This window comes from Anarhichas minor, unplaced genomic scaffold (assembly GCF_050575085.1).
Source record: "Anarhichas minor isolate MPS153535 unplaced genomic scaffold, ASM5057508v1 ptg000073l, whole genome shotgun sequence".
NCBI lineage: Eukaryota > Metazoa > Chordata > Actinopteri > Perciformes > Anarhichadidae > Anarhichas > Anarhichas minor.
Genome location: NW_027466519.1, coordinates 4327376 through 4346906, shown reverse-complemented (window position 1 = coordinate 4346906; position 19531 = coordinate 4327376). Strand labels below are relative to the sequence as shown.

At 42.5% G+C, this 19531-nt stretch overlaps 1 protein-coding gene across 1 annotated transcript in view; it reads right to left on the bottom strand.

Annotated features, from left to right (window-relative positions):
- Nucleotides 1-5759: 5759 nt before the first annotated feature.
- The window catches only part of whrna (whirlin a), a 123842-nt gene continuing 110070 nt past the window's right edge, over nt 5760-19531 (bottom strand). Inside the window, 5 exon segments of the mRNA XM_076079911.1 lie at nt 5760-6144; nt 13072-13194; nt 14944-15110; nt 15574-16162; nt 17849-17923. Coding sequence (XP_075936026.1) covers nt 5962-6144; nt 13072-13194; nt 14944-15110; nt 15574-16162; nt 17849-17923 — 1137 coding nt within the window. The 3' untranslated portion in view covers nt 5760-5961.

The following is a 19531-nucleotide window of genomic DNA, read 5'->3' as shown; positions in this document are numbered from 1 at the left end:
ATTAAATCGTCTTGCGGCAAATTGTCTTTTTACAAAGGCAGCAAAGACTAGAACTGAACAGTAATTTTATAGGTAGATGTGCAAAAAAAAAAGTTACCCTGAAAAGTAAGGCTCATCAATGCTGGTTTGCTAAATGGTATTGCTCTGTTACTGCATGTCAACTAGTTTGAAAACTGGTTGAAACTGAAGTGAGAGAAATGCAGAGACAGAGAGATGACTATGAAGCAGACAACAATCTGCCTTCTCTCTTCTTCATTCCTGCAATAATCGGTCTCATTCAATGATTCAATCAGTATATCATCTTGGTATGAAGCAACAACAAAAAGCAAAGTCAAAACAGTAGTTTGCTATTTGCCGTTATCAGAGAAGACACGATGGCAGAGTATTTAATGGTCACTGGCACCGATCCAAACAATAGGCTCCTGCAGCTCCCGTGTGACAAGACGAGCAGTATATAAAATGGATTGAAGGACATTTCAGTACAGTGTGTTCCACTTGCATTATGCACACGTTGCTTTTCAACGGCATAATCAAGTTAATGTATTGTTGAAGATGAAAGCCTCTAAAATCAATCGCCAAAGAGCTTGAAAAACAAAAAGGACAATTTTAGAAATGACAAACATTATGTGGATCCTGAACATTACATCTAAGTTAGTGCTTCACATTTCATTCTAAACCCATGGACATTAACCTACTGCTACCACAGCCTCCACTCTTCTGGGGCGACTTTCCACACGATGTTGGAAGCCGGATGTTGTATGTTGGGTGATGAGATCTGGCTCACAGTCCGTGTTCCAGTTCATCCCAAGGGTGTTGGACGAGGTTGAGATCATGGCTCTGTGCAGGGAAGTCACGTTCTTCTTCCCCAAACTGGGGAAATCTTTCATTTCGGACTGGACTTTGTGTGGTATTGTAATGTTGAACAGGAAAAAACCTTCCCTAAAAAAAAGTTGGAAGCATATGGTTGTCTAAAATATTGTATGATGTAGCATTAAGATCTCCCTTCATTGGAACTCAGACCTTAAACCATCCGCAGGTGAAAACAATTTGGACAACAGTGTCCACATGATTTCCAACTTCAAACAGCAAACTTCAAAATAAAAGCAGACAGCGTGCAACTTTTTTTGTGCAGTTATCTTTATTGAAAAATTAAACACACTTTCTGTATAAATAGCATGTCCTTGTACAACACTCCTCGTTAAAATGTGCATGAAGCAGGCGAAGGGGACCGATGGAGTGACAGGAAAACAAAAGCAAAAGGAGGCAGCTGAAGAGCATGGCAGGCAGGGTGGGAAAATGAACACCAACAAAACAAACTTGTGCAGCTAATAAAGCAGGAGGCACACTCAGTGAAACAACAAAACATCATCAATAGACTCAACAGGTGGTGTTTTATGAGTCTGACCTTTGCAGGCAAGCAGTGGTTCAGGGGTGGTGGGGGGGGGGAGCAAACCGTCACACCTTGCTACAGCAACAAGACAATGTCTGAGCTGATCGTGGCTCATGTCGGAGCCAAGGCCAGCACCTCTCTGTCTTGGCCTCTGATTAATGAGACTGTCAGCGGATTCCATCCTTCCCTCCATCATCCCTCTCTTCCGGGTGCTCCTTTAATATCAGATCAAAGAGAAGGCCGAGCCACTAAACATCTACAAGATGGGGTCATTATGGAATTAACTGGCGGAGAAATGCCTGTGCTGAGGAGGGACGTTTCTGCTGTAAAAGTATGCTGTATATATATGTTTAAATTAATAAATAAGGTAAATAAAATAGCGGCTTTCTTTCACTGTAGAGCTTTAGTCATTCGTTTTTCACTTTCTCTGAGACATGTTTGAATTTATCTGCATTTCACCTTAGCAGGGTAAAGAGATCTACCTCAGTTAAAGAGATTCAATAAAATATAAAATACATATGACGATTGCAACTGTAACTTGTTTTTTTTTTTTACAATTTTTCATATCCTGGAACTTGGCTTTGTTTGAAGATGTATGAAGTCTCTGTGCAACTGTTTGCTTCTGGCCGAAATGTAGTTCTTTTTTGGAAAATAAATTATAATTCTCCCAATTTTATACGTTATCTAAGTTCTTGTGTGGCTGCTTATATTTAGACAACATTTAACATATGGGTGCTTGACTTCTTTTGTTCAAGGACAAAGTTATTATAGATATTCTTCTGTTGTCAACAAATCCTATGAAAATACAAAAACCAACAATGATTGATCCTACTGATATATTGTATTCCTCTGTGTCATAGAGATCTACTGTGGATTAAAAACTATTGAGAACACACAAGTGAGCACTAGGTCACATGTTCCCTCCTCACACACGGTGTATTGTCATTCAATCCCACGGACACTGCTTGAAATAATCACTAGAGCACCAAATGTGTATTAATTCGCAGCTGAAAATAGTCCCCAACGAATGCACCATTTACTCCTGTTTAGGTCAAGTTTGCTAAAAAGTCACAGTGCCCAGCTGTTTTGCAGAGAAGACAGAAAGTAATACTTTGGTAGCGGTTCTGAAAGTTATTCCATTTGTAAGAGTAAGAGAACATTCTCTAATGATATCTTGCCTTGTTTGTGGAAATGTATTTTGGAGTTAATCCGAAGGGTTTTAAAATGGTTTTATTCTTCTCAGGAGTGGGAGAATTCCCTCAACCCACAGAGCAAAATGTTTTCCTTCCGGCTGTTTGAAACACCTTTAAAGTGAATATAAATACAATCCAATTTAGAGACATAGTCTGCTGTTTTCACTGGAAAGATTTAGCAAATTAAAAATCAAAAGCTTGGCCACAGCAGTGCCAAAGAAAGCACTTTTTCCCCCTCCTCCTTTCCGCTTTCCTTGTCTCCTCTCTTTGAAAGGAGTTGTCATGTGTGAGGTTTGAATGTTCAACTCAGAAAACAAAAGCGTTCATCTGTGTGGGTGCGATTCCTTCCAGATTAGATTATTTAAGAGAGTGCTTCCATTGAGAGGACACACTCCAGCTCTCATCTGTTTGAATGTCTCTTGTGCCTTCTTATCCAGCTCAGGCTGTGTCTCTCTCTCTCTCTCACACAAACGCAAACACACACACACACACGCGCGCGCGCGCGCGCGCACGCACGCACGCACGCACGCACGCACGCACGCGCGCGCACACACACACACACACACACACACACACACACACACACACACACACACACACACACACACACACACACACACACACACACACATTTCTCCAAGTGAAATTAGTGGATGCACTCAAACGCCTCAGTAATCTTAGAGACAGAAACTCTGTTGTATAAATGGGAGCTTCTCCACATTCCCCTCAGAGATAAACAGTTTAATACGGAGGCTTTTCATCAGGCTGTTGACTTATTTATGGACAACGTAAGCTACAAAAACATTACATAAATCCTGCTGCAGGACGATAGTTACTGTCAAAGCTTTAGCTGGTGAGATGTTGGTGTGATTTACTGTTCCAGGTCGTCCTTTACTAGGCACTCTGGATTTATGTCATCTTGATTCACTTCTTCACTTGCATCATGTCATTACTTTCATGTTGACTGTTTTTTAACTGAGGGAAAATGAAACCTTCATAAAAAACAATATATATATATATAAATATATATAAATACACACACACACAATTCCCGAATACCAAACGAGAGACGTACAAAACTTGAAACTAGTTGTAAAAAAAATCTGGTGGACCCCAAAGCAGAGCTAAAAGCGGGGTGAGTCATCAGGTCATCAGCTGGGCCAAAACACGACTCAAGATGAATCAAAGAATATATGAACAACGTAATCTGACAATCTGTGTAAATGTTCTTGTGGAGTTCTCCTGTCTTCTAGCGGCAAAAATCAATTCATGCTGCTTAAAAAACGTTGCTACTTTCTTTGTTTTTTTTACTTCTCACTTGTAAAATGAGCAATGGAACAAAACATGGTCTTTTGACAGATAAACAAACTCAAATAAGTTGCAAAGAAAGTAAGAAATTAAAGATTCTTTAAAAAATATATATATCTTGGGATCATATTTGGGCAATATACGGGTACAGGATGTGGGTGTTTGTTTTGAAGGTTGACGTTTTGAAGATAAATGGTGTGCAAACGAAGAACGAATGTGCTGTTCTCTTCTCTTAGCGGTCACCAGAGAGATTCAGGAGTGTTTGACGGCAATTTCTCACAGAGCCGCTCCGCTGGTGTTCTTCAGGAGGCCCACACTACCGCTTCACTCCCTCACACGTGTCTCATCAAGCAGCGCCTTTGATGACATTTACATTCAGCATTATTTGCCGTCTCCTTGTTTTGAACATCATTATGTCATTCAGACAGACACAGGCCACTCGCATTAAAACACATATAACACACATCCACGCACAGATCCAACACTAGTTAATTAGTCCAATTACTGCCTAGTTCTACCTGCAGCCTAATGCGAGTCTCTGGCGTGACACATGGAGGATGTTTGCTGTACATCCTCTCCACGCTTGCACTCTTCCTGTGAGGAAGCAACTCATCACAGCAACAATCACGTCTCATCTGCTGCTTCTGTCGCTCTCTCATTCTCTCTCTTCCTCTCCCTCTCTCTCTCCCTCCACCTGATTGCTTATCTCCTAATTGCTTTTCTATAAGTGGATAAGATGTGTGCGTGATGTGTGCGTGCGTGCATGTTGCGTGAACATGTGAGGCGGAGTGTTTCTCAAATCTTTGGCAGTGTCGTCCTCCAAATGTCTCATTACGCCCCTCTTGAGGGTAATTGCTGCACTGAGCACGGCTTCAGCAAGTCCCCCCCCCCCTCCCCCAAGGGTGAATATAATTAAAACTATGAAATTACTAAATAAAATCATCAATTGTTATTCAGACGAGCAGGAGCAAAGCGGTCTGAGGGGGAAAAACGAGGCGTTTGATCCCCTCTGAGAGGACCTCCACACTAAACTGGCCGAATCTGAAGACATACAGCATCTTTGATGCAACTGAGCTTTCCAAAATTGCTCTGTAGAGTGAATGAATCTGAACACGACAACCTTCTCATCTGGTGTGTACTAGGAAACCTGGCTACAGCGCATGTTATTTTCACAGCATATTTTAATATTCAGCTCGTTTAGTGTGGACGTAGTCTCAAATAATACAGATGCACACGGAGAAGTGGGAAGGAAACAGGAAATGATTTGCATTGGTGTGGAGCCCGAATGAAGATTCCCATCATAACAGTCTTTTCTTCTATGTCTGATCAAGCAAATATGAGCATGTAATGTGTATTTCTGTTGTCCTTCTCGTGAAAGGATGGTAACACGCAGACATGACTGTAAAATCACCAGGATGGCCTGAATTATCATCATCTTTGAAATATATCACTATGTAGCGATGATGCAACAGAGGTTAAGGGTTTTATAATTCATATAGGACTATCTGTATGTGTACACTATATATGCATCTGTATCTACATTTGTTCATTTTTACATTTCCCAATCCGAGCTCGTAAAGTCGAGCAGGGATCAGTCTTAGATGTGCAGTTGTCTCTCAAGGTAGAAGCAGAAGAGAAATAAAACAAACGGACCATGGGACGTGGTCGTGCTACGAGAAGTTCCAGTCGGTTTTGAATGGGTGTAAATCCACAAGTTTTTTACGACGGACGGGAACAAAAGAAAGATGTATACGTCTCACTAGTTTCCATTTTAGTGCATAAGGTCTCACAGTGGGGAGGTAACACGTTGAGGAGCATCCTGAACAAAGTCCACGGCGGAAATAATACTTTGTAAATGTGAGTATCATGTATCCGGAATGAAGGGTGGGTTTCTAGAAGCGCTCAGGGATCAGTTGGTGGTTCCTTTGTGTCAATCTTAAAGAGTTGTGCCATTTAAAACAACAGACGCTTCAATTTTTTCTTTCTTCTTTTTCCTCCTCCCGGGACGTCCTGGAACCCCTCTTCTCTCGGCGCCGCCCCCGTCATCGTCCTCTCTCCTCCTCCACTCAGCTATAGCGCCACATTGAACTCGGTCACCAGGAAGTCCACGTGGTCCCTCTCTTTGGTCTTGAAGGCCTCAGCGATGAGGCGTGCGGCGTCCCTGTGCTCGCGGCCCCTCATGGAAACCCCGTTTACCTCCAGGATCACCTGACCCACCTTCAGCTGGCCGCAGTTGTGAGCTGAACCACCTCTCTAACAGACAGAGAGATAGAGACAATGTGAATGTTAAGAGAACTAAACTCTACATTTTGAGTAAGAACTGCACAATAAATGGGCCTCGTGTCAGAGCCACTCGTATTGACAGTTTTGTTCATAAGCAGCACGAACAAGAGACACAAGAGAACTTGTTGGGTTCATTCATTTTTTTTTAAATTTAGAAACCACTCACTTAGACACAAAAAAAAATCCCTTTTATTGTACAATTAATGTCAAGATAAACTGCCATTCTCTAAAATGTGAAAAGAATCAGAATGCCTTCATTTGAATAAATTTGGATACATTTGGAGTTTACGGATGCTCTCACACTTGTACTTTGGTTCAAGGAAAAAAAAAAGATGCATCACTGCTTCTTAACCCTACTCTGGTTTGTGTTCACACTGACCTATTACAAACAAGCCAAGAGCTGTAAACATGGAGTTGTACAGACTGGCAGGTGACTCACTGACTGACAGTTATGTCGACATGCCAACATTCCATAGATCACGGGGGCGGGGACTGAGAGCTAGTCATGCTGCACTTCTGTGCCTCATGTGTTTATTCATCTTGTCCGATGTCAAAAGATAACTTTCAAAGACTGGACCTCCTTTTTTATGATGACCTCCTCATCATAAATAGTGTCAAACCGACAGCACGTTTCCCTCTTTTGACTCACTTCTATTGGGGAACTGCCAAAGTACACAAAGCAGGACTCAAGCTCAACACACCTCTGGTTTTACTCCTTGTCACTTTCTGATGTGTCATGGAAAACACTCATACGTGTCACCATGATTCTGTATAAATACAGGCTATAGATTGTGTGTATGGATCCGGACATCTGAGTTGGATTTAATAGTTAGCTTATGAATTCATGACAAAGTCACATCTCTGCTTTCACACAGTCCTGTGGATGGTTGGTTTTACTTTAACACTACAAACAGACTGCACTGGTGACCATGACCCTTCTTTTCAGGCGGCCTCGATCTGGTTGTTAAGTCTGCACCAGAGTTCCATTTAACGGAACCAAACTGGTTAAGCGTGAAAGCACACGAAATTTCGTCTGAAATCGGCTGAGTTTTGACAGCTGGACTTCAAGCTCTGCCGTTTTTCTCTCGGGTGAATGAAAGTTGGAGGTGTGGTTTATACTAATGATCACATCTCACAAATGCATCTACTCATGAACTGATGGCATTTATCAAGTTCATATGAGCAATTTGCTAAATCTGACTTGGAAGCCTCGAACAAGCGAGGCTAACAGAGTGATGCACAGGTTTAGGATAAGAATAGGACACTGTCCTTGCCTGAGGCCCTATAAATTTATTGTTACAACTATTAATTCATCGCCAAATTTACTAAATGTCATGCTAAAAATACAAATGAAGGCCAATAATGCCTTTCCCATCTACTGCATGAAGACAACACAAACATCTCCTTCCTTGTCTTGTACAACACCAGGAAAATATAGTATATAAACACAACATCAAATGTGAAAACGTGAAAAATGTAATACATGTTATGTAAATGAGCAGGGACATACGTCATATCTGGTTGCTGTCTTTGTTTGGCTGAAGAAATATGGTCACAGCTCAAGCAAACGGTTAAAACTCCACTTTACTTTGCAGCAGACAGAACACCCAGGGTCAGGAAATTTCATCACAAAAACGGCAAGTGTTCTTTGTGCTTCCGTCTGTGATCGAATGCAATCACCATGGCAAAAATCCCAAAGGTAATAATGATCAGTTCATAAAAAAAACTAACTGCGGCCCAGCTCCAAGAAGCCCACTCATCTCTGTAGCTCAGAGGCTCTGCAGACAGTTTTTACGAGAGTCTAAGATTCTTACTTTTGTTCTGTTACACCAGGTCCTCTCAGTACACAAGTTAGAATTTAATCACCACGCCGTAAATGTGACAGGTTCTTCATTATCATACTGAAATAAAGCCGCGCTGTTACTGAAAAATGCATTCACACACACACACACACACACACACACACACACACACACACACACACACACACACACACACACACACACACACACACACACACACACACACACACACACACACACACACACACACACACACACACACACACATTTGGAGGTCTCTGCTGCGGATGATTGACATCCGTTACGAGCATTAAGTGCCAATGCAAGGAATAGTGTGTTCTTTATGTTGAGAGGCAACACGTAACGGCCTCTGCATGCCTTTTGATATTGCAGCTTGGGCAAGGATCTGGATGAGCTGACTCAGCGTAGCTCCTTGTTGATGACTGACTCTTGATTGGCTGTGCTACCCCGTGAGCCTGCAAATGTGGGGGGTTTAAGCTATTTCCCAGTCAACGTTTTCCTCAACCTAACCTGACGCTTACTACAGCTGATAAACCCACTGTACACTACCTGCCCAGCACCAAACAGCAGACAGACACAGTTAGCAATTAGATGGTGAAGAAAGTTAAACATTTGGCATTTAACAGCTAAAAAGACCAAACCAGAGCTAAAAGGAAAGTTAATATTAGACTTAAATTGATTAGGTGGACACAAACCCAACTCCAAATCAATGTAATGTTGCTCTGTGTCTGCAGGATGTCTTTTTGCTAACAATAGCAACTTTAAATGACAACAAAATGTCAGAGCAGTGTGTCTGTCAGCTTGTTGTGTTCCACCAAGTAGCCATACAATATACAGCCCAGTAGCCAGAAAGACAATGTTGGCATTGTATGTTTCTGAAAACCACGGGATCAGTTGAATGTTAATGTTTCTGATCCAAAAACACAAGTTTTATAAATATGTAATTCATATCAGCCTTGTATCACGCTTGCAGAAACGCACATTGCCACTTGGTTAACGTGGTTAACCGATTGGTTATGCTTAGGCAACAGAACTACTTCGTTGAGGTTAGAGAAAAGATCGTAACTAGCGTGAATAAATAACCGTCCTTAGCGGACTTACGCTACGCAACAAGTGTCAATGTGTACTTTTGGTTTCACACTGGACATGAACAGCAGTCTCCTGGTTGAAGGGCCTGTGTTTGTTTGACCCATCCACCATCCCACCCTCTCACACTTTGTGGACTGTCTCGCTCTTTCTACTATTTATTATCACTATAAGAAGGTTATTATACCACATATCTTCTATAACAGTCGCTTGAGAAACTACTGCACTTGCTCTGTGCATTGCTCGTTGTACTACGACACTTGCTCTGACCTAATTCAAAAACGTCGACATTCAATGCATCTGTGGTTTGCAGAAATCGTTACTATGCCGACATTTTTATCCTGGCAACTGGGCTGAAATGATGCTTTAAACTTCATTTAACAATGAAAAAGAAAAAATAACAAAAAACTCCCTTTCTTGTGGTCTTAAAAACACACCAAACAAGACACAGACTCGTGCTTTCCTTTCTGTCAGCGCCATGTCCTCCTCCTCCTGATTCCAACAGCTGACCTCATTACGTGCGACTTTGAAGGCTGAAAACACCGGCAGTGCCTTCCACATCAGGACCGCATCGTCACCTCTCGTATTTACTGAGCCTCCAACAATTACTGAGCTAGCGGAGCGCTCGGTCGTCACGATCGGAAGACGGCAGCGATAACAAGCTGTTGCTTCAGGAGGTGTGATGTGGGCTGATAACGACCGGCCGGCAGCAGCTTACTCATCTGCACTTCCTCATCCTCAGCAGCAGTGATTGAGGTGACTCGAGGCGAGAGCCCCTCGTGCCCGGAGAGATAGGAAGCAAGAAATGTGCTGTATCACGACTCCACGGTGCTTACTTCCAATACTGCAGAGAAACGATATTGCACAGGGCACTGGCTTTGATGCGACCTGCCCCCCGGACAGAACCGAAGCCCATCAGACAGTCAGAAACAAAATGAATGTTTTTTTTTAATCAAAGCAAATGTATCATTCTGATTCTTGGTCCTGACCGGGGGAAGCACTGAGGTTGTGAGTGCCTTGTTTAAGGGTCTAATAACATTGAGTTAGCATTCCCCAGGTGACAGAGCAACGTTTTCACGGCTCACTTCTCCATCGTGAAAACTGAACATTCCAGAAAAGTCTTCCTCCATTTCTGTAACAAGTGGCCTTGAGGCTACCATGTTATTGATGCCTCTAAATAACTGTGAAGCCACACAGCGTTATTGTTCGGGGAAGCAGCATCGGTGTCATGTAGCTTGTGGCTTCCTCTCGCTTGGGATCGATAGGGTTTGCACCTCAGCAAACCAAAGTTTGGATGAAATCTGTGCAATTCCAAAAGTGTGGAGCTGTAATCAAAGACCCAGCAATCATTTTAACCTGATTACAATTTCAATCTCCTTGTCTGAAAGGATTAAATGAACTTTAACTCTGTTAAAATGAGTTACATCTTATTAATTTGAACCTTTTTTCGGGCCGTTTCACTGGACCTCCTCATGCCACAGTGATTCTCTCATTGCACTCAGCTGCCTTTTTATTGTTATGAGTCTCTCACTCTAGCGTCTGTGAGATTTAGAGGAATTGGTTATGGGTCGAACCATTTCAGTGGCTTCATCTCTCAAGCGTAACCTTAAGAGCATCTCTTGCTCTGTGTGATTATGTCACGGACAATCCTTGGCTGAATTTGCTTCTTTTTTTCAATAGTCTCATGGTTTAGTTATTCTTTGTGATAGATGGGATGCGCTTATTCAAAAATGTGCAAGGACTTTGAGATGGTTATCTTTTCAACGTTGTACTCTCTTGAAAAGCGGAGCTTAAAGAGACCACTGCGGCTGATTTTACATTTTTTGCCCATGTCACACGGAGGAATAAATTCCACTCCAATGAAAACAGAGTCTATAATACCCCAAGCACTTTCATCAAATTGTATCTATGAGTTTGTGATTTGTGCTAAAGAGCTGGTGCTCTGTTATCTCTGGGTGAATGGAGCTAAGGACGATACAACAATGCAGCAAAGAAGCAGCTCTGATGTAGAATCCGGCAAGCTGTGTTTCTCGCTTCAATAGACAAAAACAGATGCATCAGATAAAAAAAGAGAACCTGAAATTCTCCTGCCTGTGCCTGAGGATTTGTATCTTGACAACTGATGGGAACAACTGCAATTTGGGAATGAAAACAGATCTGTTTACTATGTCCCAATGCAACCCTTCCCACCACCAACAGCACCAGACCTCCACCTCCTCATCTGTACCGATCCTCCTTGTTCCTCCGCTCCTTATTACCATCGCTCTGACTTCTTTTGCATCCTTCACTCACACTTGGCGCCCTTTCTTCCAGTGCACTCTTTGATTTTGAATGTGCTGATTTCCAATCCTTTCATCCCTCCCCTCGCAATCAGCGGCCTGTTTTTTGGTATTTCAACCACCACCTCTGTGGAGTGGGCGACTGACAGACATCTTTGAACAGGGTGCGGACTGTAGTCACTCTGATCTTTAAATTGTAACTCCCTGGTTCCGCTGTGGTTAGGAAATGATTAGTGCTACAGATGCTGAGCTAATACAAGGCTTTGTTGACTTGCAAATTACCGTGGCAGACAGAGGAATGCACATCCAGTCACAGTAATAGCGTTCCTCAGAGCTCACTAACCTGCCAATATTTGGATTTCACTCATAGCCAGAAGTTCTGAATTTCAAATATTTTCCAAAACAGACGTGCAAATGTAAATCCTCTTGCTTGAACATGTACAACTCTATTCAGCCTCAGCATTAAGTAAACATGAACATATCTGAACTGAGCTTTATCATTATCTTTTACATAAAAGGTGATGTATAATCTCACATAGGTGTTGCTGCTGATTCTGCCTTTTAATTCTAAACATCAACATTTTACCAGCTTCCCCTTAACTGGAACACTAATTGCCCAAATCTCTGGGCCGTCAAGTCTTTTCACGAAGTTACAATCATCTTTGTGTGAGAAACAACGAGGACAAAATTAGCAGAAATCTCAGAGTGAGTTCAGCTGCAGTGTGAATCCATACAAAGCCTTAAAGGATATCAAATCCCACCTGGAAGGTGGGCGCGTGGTAGAATCACAGGAAATAATGAAAGAAGGCACCCAGGATATAATAAACACAGTCAACAATACGAGGAGAAGATTCACCAACAAGGAGCCGACTGCATGCTAATGAGGCTAGAGGGGTTAAAGGTGCAATGTGTACGATCTGGCCAGAATGTTAGATTAAAACATTAAAAAAAATGAACTAACATTACCCACAGAATGTGAGGAGGTCACAGTGTTGTGTCAAAGACGTCTATGTGTTGTGTTGCAGAAATATCTAGTGAAATGAGCATGCTTACCAGCTAGCCCTGGCCCATCCTGTCTTATAACACCACTTGCACCTTGAGAGGCGGTAGTGAGTCACTGTAGCGTCCAGTCTGTCCCAGTCCAACATGAGAGGACGAAGAAGTTGAGCTGCCCCGAGGGCTTCGCAGTCATGTTGATAGATTTTTGTGTATCGGATTAAATCCAAAGTGAAAGAAATTAGAAAACCGCTCTTTTGTTTCGTCGTCCTTGCCCCCAGGAGACTACTTCGCCCGGAGCAGGGTGGGCGGTGGCTCCGGGAGACGGACCTTCAGTTAGGGGTTAGCTGTAGCAACTCACATTCAGCCAGCGCAAACCCATCAAAATGTACACAAACTGTAAAGCACCCGGCTAGCTAAACTATACGCTGACGCGACACGAGAAGAATAAAAGACAGCAGTGTTATTTTGTCTCTCAGAGTTTCAGCAGTTTGGTCAAATTGTGCGTATTCTTGCCCTGCTGTTAGTTAGCAGCTTTTGTCTTTTAAACTGATGACTGTGAATTGAGATGGTATGAGCCTAGTGTTAGAGGTGAAACGCTGCCCCCTATTCTTTGGAGCATGTTGGCAGATTGTACGCAGTGCTTCTTTAAGTAGAGGTGATCCTAGAGTGTCCATTATCATAAACATCATTTTATTGTCTTCCTGACTCACCTGTATTGTGACAATTCGTGGCAGCGGCTGGCGGGTGTTGGCTCCACCTTCAATGGCAATACCCAGAGTGCTGGCACTCTTTGCCACCCTCACCAGTGTAGAGGTGGGCTCCAATAGCCCCGGCTAAAGTAAGAGAGAGAAAGACAGAGGAGCACCAGTTATCAAATCAGAAGAACATTGGTTATGCATATTTATAAACCTAATTATATCCATAACTTTACCCAACCTCCCAATGTCTGCATCCCCTTTGTGCATTTATTGCTCTGCTTGTGTTTATACAAGGAAGAGCTTTGTTTTCACTGAGCACATATGCCCAAGACTCTTTCTCAATGGATTTACACATTCATAAAGGCCATGACTTCAATCCTGGTGACAAATTGGATGAACAATAATGTCCTCTGACAGCTCCAAAAGTCAGGGGACAAAATACATCTATTTCTACTCACTTATAACAAGGCATCTATGTAATTGTTTTCTACTATTAAGTCACATCTCATAAAGCTTCTCTTCCATTGGCTCCTGTAACCCAATGGGGGACCCTTTTCCTTGAGAGGCTTCTTTCATCTGTATGTTAATCTGAAAGGTGTTCCTGGGATTGTATGTCCATATTAAATATCTTGTGGCCAAGTGGTTAAGAGGTATAAAATATAACGGCAGCAATCTGGCTGGGAACCTTCATTGCTGAATGTCATTCCGCATTTACATACTTGCTCACAACTACCCACAGTTTAGCACCAGTTAACGCGTCGTGTGATTTGACTGACATAAGGAAAAGTAGACTATAACAAGGCTAAAACAAATGTATTCTTTCGGTCAATGTGGGGCGGTAATCATGAGCACATCATTATTCTCTCTTCAGCAGACAGAAAGTAAACGCTTTGCTCCTTCGCAATAAAATGCATCTTTTTATGATACGAAGTCGATTCCGCCGTCACATTTTCTGCCTGATAATTCTAAAACGGACACTGAATCGAACAGCCCTCTCATCATAAACAGTTAGGCTACTCCCATCCTTACTTGCTATTCCTTCCATCAATCAATAAGAACCAGGGAGCGCTTTGAGAGTTTCATGACGCTACACTGTGAGCGAGCGATGAAATAAATGACACAGCATGTGACTGAATGAATGACATGAATGAATGAAATAGACAAATGAGTGAAACAAAGGAAACAGTCTGCGTGAGCAAAAAAAGAGGGAGGAGAGAAGAGATCAAGGTTAGGTTTGACAACAGATTCTAGAGGAGGATTAGCAATGAAGCACAACGATTTATCGAAGTGTTTTCCTTCAGATACGCACACAGATGACGCACACACATTTGTACTTCAACACTTGTGAGGACCCAAAGAGACATCACAATGGACTCTCTACCCTTAATTAAAAACAAATTCTAACCATAACTTCAAAGCAAAGTAGCCCATTAACCCTAAAACAGCCCTTTGATGATGTGGGGACCAAATGTTTGCAAATTTCAAATATGGCTACACTCTCAAAAATATCTATAATATCCAAAAATGTCTTTACTTTCTTGAAATATCCATATTCTCGAAAAGATTTCCTCAATTTCCAAAAAGATCTTTGATTTCCCAAATTTTCCTCATGTTCTTAAGTTATGCTCACCTTCCAAAAATGATGGTCCCACTTAAAATGTCCTTACTTTCTAAAATGTTCTCATATTTAGTTAAACTAAATGTGTTTTCCAGAAATGTCCTCACCTTCAAATCTCACTCAACTTGGTCTTCACAAATACAGAAATACAGCAGCACACAGACTCCTAAATGAGTTGAATACGTCTCTTATTCCTCAGAGTTTAACAAATGAATCCACTCATCCATCCATGTTCGGCTGTCAGCTGTTCAGAGTGACCCCCTCACCGGTTTGGAGGGGTTTCCCCCCCCACCCCCCTGGGTGTCTCGGGGATGGCGTGTGCGTGAGGAATGGGGGCTGCTGTCTTTGCTGATGTGTCCTGACTCAGCTATGTCCACCCCGCTGTCCTCACTGAGGGTCTGGCCGCTGTCTGACAGCTGAGACAGGGCGCCACCTGAGTGTAGACAGGCAGATGTGACATCATGATGTTTGGCCTTTAAATCTTCTTATATGAAAGCAATCTAACATTCTCATTTTTATTTTCTTGATTTCTATTTAAACTTGAAGAGAAAAAAACAACCCGTATTTTTAGAAATGTCCTGAAAAAGATCAGATTTTAAGATTTAATACAAGATTAAAAGCTTTTTAAGATTAGTGATGGTTTGCATGCAGTGGAAATCATAGTGCTCTGGGTAATTGCTCATTTCAGCACATTATGCCCAAGTAAATAAATATTTGGGGAAATGATGCATTGTAGTGCAGACAATAAAAAAATGAATTAATTGAATATATATGATACATCTATATATCAATGTTAATTTGAATTAGTTGCAGTCATACATGTGCATGTTATTATTTGAGGACACAAATGAAAGAAATCTGCCCCGTGGTACATCTTACTTCCGGTGCTCCCTCACCTCGAGCTTGGGGCAGCGGCCGCACCTCGTTGAAGTCGGGCTCTGCGTTGCGCCTGTGAACCTCCACTGTAACAAACTGCTGTTTAGAGCCAGGAGAGGAGGGGGAGGGTTTGGACATGGACACTGTTTTGAGGGGAAGAGAAGGGGGCGGGGGAGGAGCAGGGAGTGGAGGCGGAGGTGGAGGTGGAGGTGAAGGGGGCGGGGCAGCAGGTTTTGTGCCCCTGTTGGGGGACTGGACCCTGGGGAAAGGACCGATGTTGTGCTGCGAGACCATGGACAACTGAGCAGCTGTTATCTGTTCTTTCTTTGAAGGTACCGAGGGTTCTCTCTTTCTGACGACCGCGTAGTCCCGAGACGGGTCCCTGGGATGTTCTTGTTTGTGGCGTGATGAGGGCGAGGCAGGGGCGTGTCCGGGCTCTCTGCTGTGGTTGTGAGAGGCCGGGGCTGTGAAGTACAGGCCTGAGTGGGAGGATTCGGACGAGGGGCATTTGTTGAGCTGATCTCGTCTAGTTGGGCACCTCCGCACCCCTGGTGGGGGCGGAGGCTTGAAGGAGGGGGGAGATTCAGCTGTGGTGGACTGTACGTCGTCCTGAAGTGAGAGGATATATATATATTCATCATTGATTAGGGGTGTAACAATTATATGTTTAATGCAATATATATGATTCTGACTCGTTTTTTAATAAATTAAATGCCAGACGGCGCAATCTTATTTCATTCATTAACTGTCAGAAGTCCTAAAGAAATGTGCTGCCTCACAAATGTAAAATCTGTTTCATCAAGATTCCAATTTCCAGACATTTTCTTTGTGTGAAGGTATTACTTATTCTTCATTTTAGTTGTATGTAGATAAAGATCTGCTGGGTCATTTCTCAGTGTTTCTCACTTGCTGTAGTTGTATCTACAGTAATTTTGGTGTTATTTATCCAGGTCTTGATTTATCCATCTTCTGCTGCCTCCCCAGTACAATGGAGGTGAATGGAGTTTGATCTATGGTAGTGACAGCATTGAAAACAATTACCTAACTAGATTTTACAGAACAAGGACACTTATTTTGCAAAGAAAAGTTGAGATAGGAAAATGCATATAGAAGTGGCATTTCGGTCACTTGCCACTTTCAAAACTGCACTTAAAACTCATCTATTTAAATCTGCTTTTAACCTGCGATGCTAGTTATGTATGTTTTTGTTTTGTTTCTTACTTTTATAATGTGATCCATCTGCCTTGATTATATTGTTATTGCTTTCATTGTTTCTGTTTTTACCATGTAAAGTGCCTTTGAGTACCTTTTATAGCGCTACACAAATAAAATGTATTATCATCATTAGCAGTGGATGACCATTTAACAATTGGTTAAAAATGTGCAGATTTGACATGCAAAGGGGTATAAATATGTTTTTTTTGTTTTATTTCTAACTTTGAACCCTGTGTACCTAACTGTATAGTTACACTCGACCCCTAATATTCAACTTGCAGAGAAAGTAAATTAACACAAAGTTTAAACCAAGTGTTCATATTCTGTCTTTCTAATTCCAACCAATATTCACTCACACAACTCAGACACCGGTGAAACCACGCCACTGGTTTTAGTGACAATAACAGCTGTCTCGAGGAAGTTTAATGAATGCAAACCACATCGGACACGTCGCTGCTTGCTGTGTGATTCCGCTGGGATCCTGTGTTTCAATGTTAGGGTGCTCAAACACAAACCGAACAGTGGGATGAACACAGAGACATGAGTGTATGAAAAGAGACACCAAATGTGTGTAAAAGAAAGTGTACAAAAGAAAAGTAAGGTATGATTTGAGTGGCAGGTAGCCTTGGACGACTGCAGACAAAAACGTCCTCCTTGACCCTCTTATCTCCTGCTCTCGATATCTCTTGTTGCTTTGGAAACTGCAAACTTTTCTTTTTTTTTACCTTAACGTGCAACCGTAAGCTCCTCCTCATTGCAGAGATGGAGAGATAGACGGAAAAATTGGACATGCCAGGTGGCCTATAGTGATCAGTTTCTTCTCTTTCCACACAACAAGGAAAAGATGAAGAAAGGCTAGACTGACACGTACTCACTACTTATCTTTCTTTCTCTTGTTCTCATTTGGTGGTACCACTCCAATACAAAGCCTGCAGGCAGCAACGTGACGTTTCAGGTACCTTCATCTGTCCCTAACTCCCCCCCCCCCCATTTTCTTCCCCCACCTCCCTCACTTCTCCCCAGTGTCGCATCCGTCTTTATCAGGGCAAAGCATGGGCTGTGCCTGTCTGCCCGGCTCACCAGAGAGATGTCGGTCAGCAGCGTGTTCAGACTCTCCGGAGGACCCTGCTCGTTACTCTCCACCACACTGTTGTTCTGAGAGACACAGGAAAGAAATGGAGGAAGAGGGACAAGAGGTGCAGCAGTGAAAGAGAAAGAGGAAGAGGAGCGGGTGATGAAAGGGAGAAAAGACAGAAGAAAACGCTTGTGAGCAGATGTTAAACGCAGATGTGCGTTTGAACTACAACAAATGCCAAATGAGATTCCACATCTTCTTGAAAAAAGGAAGGACGTCAATGTGCATTCGCATGCGCTTGTCAATCCTAAAGCTTATAAGGAAGGCAAGCAAATAAGACATGAGCACGCACACACACACACACACCCACTCACACACACGCCGGGAAATCAATAGAGAATCATCAGCTGAGTTCGAAGCTGGATTTGGCAGCTCAATCCCAACGCCGTGGTGGAGTAGAGGAGGCAATTTGCAGCAGATCTGTGAGTGATTTCAGAGCAGAGGAGCTGAGTTCAGAGAAACGCTGCCCTTCATTTAACTCTGCCACTAAACCAAAACAAAAGCACGGCGTGAATTTACAGACAATTTATTCATCAAAAAAGTCGATCGGCTTTCTACACAGGGAGACGCTGCTCTGCACCGTATGCAGTCAGAGCGCGCCGTGTTTGCGTGTGTGTCTCTCAGTCTACACAGCAATCACATCAGGCAAGACTGCAGAAATTACATCCAATGCCAATGCTCAATGCAGGAAGTAGTAGGTTGTTATGTGTCGGGGTAAAACATTACATTTGGGGTGCTGTTTATTGTGTTTGACTGCTGGGATCAGAAGAGCCAAAAACTTTTGGGGACAAAAATCTGCGCTGTGTAGTTTGTTATAGTGGAAAACAACCAATTTGGCGTCTGTGACACCTCAACGAAAAAGACAAGGATGTCAGACTTTTTGCCTCTTCTCTTGTAAGGTTTGACTCTGTCTAACATGCTCCGTGACACTTTGGATGCAACGGTTGTTGCCGCAAACTATAATTAGATCTATGTGTAGGCTGACATGTCTCTCAGACATAGCCTGTATATAAGAAATGGACATGTGACCGTGAAGGTTTTGTGGACTACGGTTTTAAAGCCGGTTTTGAGTTCGGCATATTGCCCGCCGCCATCTTGTTTTTTTAAAACCGGAAGTGACAGGAGAGGGTGGAGCTAAGTACAACCGAACGCTGAATGAGACATTTTTAGGCGTTACAATTCACTTTTATGAATAAAAACACACTGTGAAAGGGTTAAAGTTGTGAGACGAAAACACGGACAACTCCAGGACCGTGGTATCCACCTGTCAATCATAAGGTAGCCCCGCCCCTAAAGCATACCCTGCTTTATGGTCCATTTGACTCTAAATGGAGCATAATTTACTAAATGAACATCATGCTGTATTGAAGAAGACTTGAAACTAGAGATTGAGACCATAAACTCATGTTTACAATGTTTACTGAGGTAATAAATCAAGAGAGAAGTAGAGTCGTTTTCTCATAGACTTCTATACAAACAGACTTTTTGCAACCGGAGGAGTTAAATACAAGTTTAAGACTCTTCAACCTTGACTTCACTTTTCAGAACCGATTTAAAGGCAACATGATCACTTAACTGACATAGAGGCCATCTTTAAAGACAAATTATGTGCAATCTAGATTGAAGAG